General features: G+C 39.3%; 1 protein-coding gene across 1 annotated transcript; it reads right to left on the minus strand.

Moving 5' to 3' along the window:
- Positions 1 to 1,877: 1,877 nt before the first annotated feature.
- LOC148852911 (plasminogen activator inhibitor) lies at positions 1,878 to 6,393 on the minus strand. Its single transcript, XM_088945115.1, has 2 exons — positions 4,637 to 6,393; positions 1,878 to 3,678 (listed from the first exon to the last, which is right to left on the minus strand). Exon 2 carries the CDS (start codon positions 3,252 to 3,254, stop codon positions 2,040 to 2,042), a length of 1,215 nt encoding a protein of 404 aa, XP_088801241.1. The 5' UTR covers positions 3,255 to 3,678; positions 4,637 to 6,393; the 3' UTR covers positions 1,878 to 2,039.
- Positions 6,394 to 7,395: the final 1,002 nt, after the last annotated feature.

The following is a 7,395-nucleotide window of genomic DNA, read 5'->3' on the forward strand; positions in this document are numbered from 1 at the left end:
ACCAACAACAGCAACAACTGCAACAGCAGAAGCAACAACATGATCAACAACAGCAGCAACAACTTCTCCAAGCAGCTATTATTAGTCCTAGTATAGTTGCCCTGAAACTGGCCCCTAAGTCCTATGGGCCCTTCAAGGTTCTACGATGGATTGGCAGTGTGGCCTACCAGCTGGAACTGCCAGAGACCAATCGGATTCATGATGTCTTCCACATCACCTTGCTGAAACCATTTACGGGTATTCCTCGGGACCAAGTCCCCTCCCTGCCACCCTTGGAAGATGGCAAACTGATTCCCAACCTAAAGTTGTCATCCGCTCTCGTTTCAATCAAAGAGTTTTTGAAGTCTTGGTGAAATGGTGTAGCTTACCATCGACCGAAGCCACATGGATCCCATTGACAGAGTTCCAAGCCACATATCCGGAGTTCGAGCTTGAGGACAAGCTCGTAGTCCAAGAAGAGAATAATGTTATGGATGCATTCTTCAGAAAGACGTACCATCGCCGCCGACGGCAACGGGAACCTAACCCACCGCCAAATTAGATCAAATCATCTTGCTTGTTTTTGTCTTATTCTATTGCTCTTATCTTATCTTTTTAATAAATTATCATATTAAGATTAGTTTATCTTATTATCATATTAGGATTAGTTTATCTTGTTATCAAATTAGGATTAATTTATCTTGTTATCAGATTATTATTAAATTATCTTATCCTTAGCAAGATAGAATTGGAAGTCTTCTTATTCAGCAAGAAGTCTCCCTAAGATTAGGACTTGTAATCTCCCATTTAAGGAGACACCGTTAGTGAATGAGGATATCGAATATTCAATCAAGAAATAGAGTAAAAGAGAATTAGGTGATCGATCTCTTAAACAAATCACCATTAGGGCGCACCTAGATAGGTCCATCAAAAGCATAGAGGAATAAGGAAAAACAGAGGGTTTTCCCGTGGACCGACCTGTAACGAGATCCTATTCGTGGACCCATAACAGAGACCCTAATACATAAAAAACACCCTGAGATACAAGAGGGAATCAAGCACAACCCCAACTCCATCCAAGGTTCTTACAATGTTATTTTGATCTGAACATTCATTAATGGTCTGTGCAACCAAATTGCAGGACGGCAGGGTCGATAAATAATTTGTGGTTGATCCGTATTCTCTTTGTTTTCCACTTTTTTCCCTTCCCGGTATGAAGAGACCAGGGATGGACGATCGTGATGGTACCTACACAGAGGGAGGGGGAGAGGGGAGCAATGAGGAAAAGCATCATACGGAACAACTGTGAATGACAGCATTTTTTTTTTTTGGAACTTGATTCATGCAAGTACAGGTAACATGTGACAAACACGTCTGATTCCGACAGACCCACTTGGGTGACTTCAAAGCCAAATCGCCCACCCCCCACCCCCAACCAGGGACCCGTCAACGAGAATGAGATCATGATCCATGTGGGTCATAACATCACGGCCCCTCTCCCTCCCTGCTATCAACAAGAAGCAGCCCAAAACCTGAAAGTAAACGAGTGGCACAAGCTCATAGCCTCAGTGTTAAAGAACAGTGGAGTAGTTTATCTAATAATAATAATAATAATAAAGAAAACCCAGAACAAAACCAGCTATTAAACAATTAATGGTAGGCATTTGTCTTGCTTCATCATATTCGCAATTTCATACCATGGCAATGACATGATTTCAATAGCTAAGAAAATTAGTTTTCCATCACAAATAGCAGGAGAACCCAGCACTTTGCTTGTAACTTGTTTTAGAACAAAAATCCATTCTTGGTTAAAGGTCATTATGCCATGGAAGAAATTTGCTAGAACATAGCATGAAATAGAACATAGACAACAAAGAATAAAATTAAGAATAGGCATATGGCAGGCAGAACCTATCTCTCTCGTAAAAATAAAATTGAGAATACAGCCATGAGCCACCTATGAACAGAAGAAGATCCTTATTAAATCATTAAACTAACCCCTTTACATACAACATTTCTTTACCAAAAAAACTTGTTTTAACGAGTGGCCCAATTGCACCTTACAGTTCAGAAACTTGATCAAGAGGGAGCATGGACCGGCCTGGAGATGGAGAGCCTGGTGTGAGTACAAGTTGATGGGTTGCAGGAGAAAAGAGACATAGTTCCTCATAAACCTCTGGTGATGCTTCATCCTTTAGCATAGTCCGGAAGGAGATAGAACCACGCTTGGTTGAAGCATCTGAGTTTCTCCCTAAACTTGTGGCGGAACTCACTTCAAAAGGGCTCTGGTTAGCAATAAGAGAGGTAGTATCATTGTGGTAATCTGAGGACCTTACTCCATCTTCCAAATCTCGCAGTGCCCTCAGGGCCAATGAATCTGCAACAGGGAGGTAGACCAGCATGCAAATACCCACACCAGCACAGTATAAAAGCACAAGAAAAGCTAAAAATACAAGAGCTTCAAATGGAAGTTGCTCTGGCTGGGATCGAACAGATAAACCAAGTAAAATAACCCTTAATGGAAAGAAGCAGGTGACAGAGAAGATCAGCAAGTACACCCTCCTTCGCAATCCCTTGTTGATCACTGATGAAACCATCTGCCTTCCAAGCCACAACAAATAGACAGTTAAGAGACTTGCAAATAGACCGAGGACAATTACACTCAGTAAGGGGTAAGTACAGAGAGCAACAACGTCAGGCTGCTGAGAATCAGAAGAAGGAGCAGCAATAGTTGTAAAATAATGTGGTATCCTCACATAATTCTCTTCATTTTTAATCTTCAATTTGGGCCCAACCAAAATGACAACAAGCTGAAGAACAAACACTGGAAGGCAATAGAGAAGCACAACACGGGCAGTATTTCCGTTCCATTTCTGGCTTAAAGTTCCCGACTGCCTCTGCAAGGAGGCCCGAAGGAGAAGCACAAGGGTGAGGAATAGGCATGGTTCTGAAAAGCCTAGATTCGACAGAATATAAATTTTGCAGATGGTCTCCTGCCATTTCAAGCTGAAAGAGTCAAATACTCTTCCCCCACGTCTCAACAAACTTAACCGCACAATCTCACCAACACCCCACCAAATTGCAAATAAGATTAATGTGATTCGGATGATCCAAGGTCCATTAAAATAACGAAGCTGAGAAAAGCCTTGTCCTCTTATGCGAGACCGGAAATAAATTGAATAGAGGATGCAAAGCAAGCCAAGAAGAGTCAAAAGAGAGACGAGACAAATTGTCACAACACCGAATGCATCGGCGACTAGTCTGGTCAGGGGCATTACCCGAAGCACGGATTCCACGCATGCTCTCTGCCAGCATGGATGCAGAAAGAGCCCTCCAGTAACGACCAAGCTTCCTTTGCAAAAGGAAGAAGAACAAAACAAGCCACCTGCGCAATATCTCTAAAAGACTGTCACCAAACTCCAAATAACTTCACTATGATCACATAAAATGCTTTTTCAGCAAGACACCCAATGGAGTTGGTGGATACTGCCCCTTCAAACAGGTTACTACACTCCAATGTCTTGCTGCTTCCAGCAATCCTAATGCAACCTTGAAGTAAACTCGCCTGCCTCACAAATTAGTGATCAAGTCCGAATATGTTTACAGCTGATGCCTGTCTATCAATAACTTAAGCTTATTGCAGTCCACCTAATCCAAAAAGCTTGAAGCCTTCCACCTTTGAATTTCCGTCTATACCACCTAAAATTCAAATGAAAACCAAATTCAAACATGAGCCAGCATATATAGAGAAAGAAAACCACAAAGTAACAACGAGGTTTCAAATGTTCAATTTAATAAAATCGGTGTGCTTCATTGACCATTTCAAGGTGACATCAGACTACATTACCACCATAATTGGGCAAAGGAGAGAATAAGATTATAGTAATAAAGAACCATAAAAAACTGAGGTAACATAAGCAAAACCAAACATGCTCCTCCACCTACTCATTCTCCAATCAAAAGTCGCCAATCTTCCTAAATCCACATTACTGATCACAATAAATTCCTTCAAGACATCGAAAAAACCCACGGGATTTAGTGGTCATTACATCAATCCGTCCCAGAAATTGCAGGTTGAGAAATGTCAGAAATTCATTCAAAACTGACACAAAACAATGATAAATGATGTTCATTAATTCACTCACTGTTCAACGAACATTTCAATAACAAGTCAGAATGAAAACAAATATCCAAGACGAACACATCAAGATTTCCTCCAACCTCTCTCCAATCACAAATCACCCGAAGCCAAAAGCTTTATCCCCTTCAAACAACTTTTTTTTTTCTTGATAAGCACTCCATACAATTTTAATGAGCCACACTCTTCACATTCAACGCCTTTCAAGAGAAAATAAAGGGCAAATTCTTCAAGGGTGAGTTTAGTCCAAAATAAAATCTACTAAATCAGACCAAATATGCGCATTCCACCCCATTAAAATAGAAAATCAAAAACAAGAACAAGGAAAAAACTCCATTTGTTGAACCATCTCGATAAAAAAATCATATACTTTCAGTGAATCTCTATGTTTTCAGCTGAAAATTACATGACAGAAGAAAAACTACCACAATAATCCCGAAAGAAATAAATCAGTACATATCGTTGTACGAATCACTATTAGCTTGGATGATAAAATGAATAAAAATAACGAATAATTACCTTCCAAGAAATGCCTTGAATGTCGAACATTTCCGTTCAGAAGATCCGCCTGTTCCCGTTACGAAAAACCCTAATTTGTTGCCCGGAGAAGAGATCGAAACAACACGGAACAAGAGCTTTCATAGCGGTAATTATCGATCTGCAATGTGAAGAATCCTAGAACTGCGTAGAAAGATCGAGAAACCCTAACCTCGAGGAAGGAACGAGAGGAAGACGACGACGACGACGACGACGACGACGAGAGAGAAGGAAAGACGATAGAGAAAGAGAATCTGAGAAATCAAAGTTGGGAAGAGAAAAAGGGAAGATGGGGACTTGGTTGCTTACAGGCTGTCTCCAGCTGTGTACACCGTCCCTATAGGTTCGGGAATCAAAGGCTAGGTTCGGGTGCCTCCGAACCTAGCTGGCATTCTCGAGGCTGTGTTACCGGTGGCTGTGTGTGTGTTTTTGACCCCCGAAAAATTACTGTGAATACCCTTCCCCCCTTTTTAGGGCTTGCGTATAAAACCGAATATGACCGAAATGCCCTTGTAAATTAGTGTATTTTGTTAGGGAAAAAGTAAAAAAGAAAAAAAAAAATCTATTTGTCAAATTTATCAAGAAAATTCGCTTAATAATTTGAGCTTTTGCTCAAGAGTTTAAGGCTGTAAAAAGTGTTTTGAGCATTGGGGCTTTGTGTTTTTTTTTTTTTCTCTTGAAAAGCACAACTCGTAAAGCTAATGCAAACGCATCCTTACTTGTCCCAAATGATCAAAAAGAAAAATAAAATTATATAACTCAAATTGGGAAGAATGAAAATACAAATATCTTCCGTTCAAAATCTTGTATGCCTATTTCTAAACCTTGTACTTTTACTAATATTTCTATCTGCACTCTTTCCGCACTGAGTCATAAATACATGTAATGCAGTAGAAGGTTGAATAGGGCCAGTTTAATATGGGTTTATGGCAATTGGGTCGGTTTTAGGTTTTTGGAACTAAATTTATTCTATTAAGATCAATTTTAAGCACTTTTCTTATCTCTAAAAAAGAAAGAATATATTCTTTAAAATTTTGATTTTAATGATAATAATGGCAAATTTCTTAAATTACCCATAAGATTTATGAGATTGACTAATTATACCCTATTGTGTCCATATTATCTTAAAATGGCTTTATTGTTTCTGACAATTGACACACGACTCCCTTCCCATTAAGTCTTGTCACAAACCGTTTATACATGGCTTCATGCGTTTTATTTAATTTAAAATTATATCCAAAATACTCTTTGATTTAAAATCACATTTTTAACCTTCCATTTAACACATACGAAGCACCGCTGCCTAAATAGAGAAGGAGCACCATCGCCTACAACAGTTACCGCTGAAACTTTTGACCGGTGGTGCGACAGTGAGGGGAAGCCTACAGCTAAAGGCAAGACAATAGCTACTAAACCCACTACAGTAACCAAGAAAAGAAGAGTGACAAACAAACAACCATCATTGTTGAGTTAGAAGCTAATAACAGAGGTGTTGAAGCCTGTTGGGGTTTCACCGGAGAAGAAAGCAAAGAAGACGAAGGCATCCCTATTCAACAAGAAGAGTGGTACTATGTTAGGAAGGGTCAATGGAAAAGTTGGGGAGGTTTCTCCAAAGGTCAGTTAAGATTAATTAGGTTCCTCTTCTGGCTCTATTTCCACCAAGAAGCTCTGGAGGCAATCTACAATTTTGGGAATCTACAATTTTGGAAAGTCTGAATCTAAGTCTGACCTTCAAATTCCTAAAGTTTAAGCAATTTATCAGTCGGATGATACGAGAAAGACAAATCTTGTGAAATTTTATAAATTATAAATTAAAAGAAAGAACCTGATTTAGTTTCTAGCACCAATTCTTTTCAACATCCTTTGACTCTGCTCCGCTTCTCACTGCATTACCTGTCTTGTTCTCAAACCCTTAAAATTTTAACATGATGAGTTTCAAGTTCGTTCCTGAGATGGATGCCTAGGGTTTTTGGGTGTTGATTTCTTTCCCGACGTGAGGGTTTCACTTGTTAAATTAGTGGAAATGAGCTTGATCTAGGTTTTGTATTTAACCAACATCGAAATCATGCTTAACCAATCTCTCAAAAGACTTTGTCGGAAGTCAACCTGTTAGAAGGGTTAGGATCCATCATGTGGATGGCTGAACCTTGCTAGATGGCTGGGTGAAATTTCAAAAATTTCCTAATCCTTTTAGGAATTGAAATCCCTATGTTTTGAAAAACTACATTTTTTAGGCTCAGTCTTGCACTGAACCAGTCTAGATTTGAAACCAATCAAAGGGGGAGAATTTATACCTAATACATATACCATAAATGCAGATACCAAGGTGGAAGTTTATGCTCAAATCAGTCCTAAAACTAGCCTCCACTAAAGATGGTGCAGTGTGTAGGTGAAGTTGATTCAGCAACATAGTTTTCAACAAAACTGCAACCCAACTATTTGGATCAAATTAGGGAAGGTGAGCCTAAAGTTCCTCTAATTTTTTATTGCAAAAATTAGAAGAAAACTGATCTCTATCAGTCTTTGAAAGCCTAGGTCGTGATAGGGTTTCTTAGAAGACAAAAGAGAACAAGAGAGAACAAGAGAGAGTGGTGTTCTTGTCTAGTTCGCCCTCTTCTTCTTTTATTTCTTTATTGAGCACTTCTCCTAATAAAATTAGGAGATTATCCAAATCTAATTTGGATCTGGACTCTGTTAAGAGATAAGTCTTATCATCTTAAGAGGATGGGTTCTCCATATCC

This window comes from Nelumbo lutea, chromosome 5, assembly GCF_056320005.1.
Source record: "Nelumbo lutea isolate HS-2025 chromosome 5, American lotus-T2T, whole genome shotgun sequence".
In the NCBI taxonomy this organism is placed as follows: Eukaryota; Viridiplantae; Streptophyta; class Magnoliopsida; order Proteales; family Nelumbonaceae; genus Nelumbo; species Nelumbo lutea.

Excerpts from the sequence above, each read along its gene's own strand:
- LOC148852911 (XM_088945115.1), bottom strand. The coding sequence starts at position 3,254 with ATGCCCCTGACCAGACTAGTCGCCGATGCATTCGGTGTTGTGACAATT.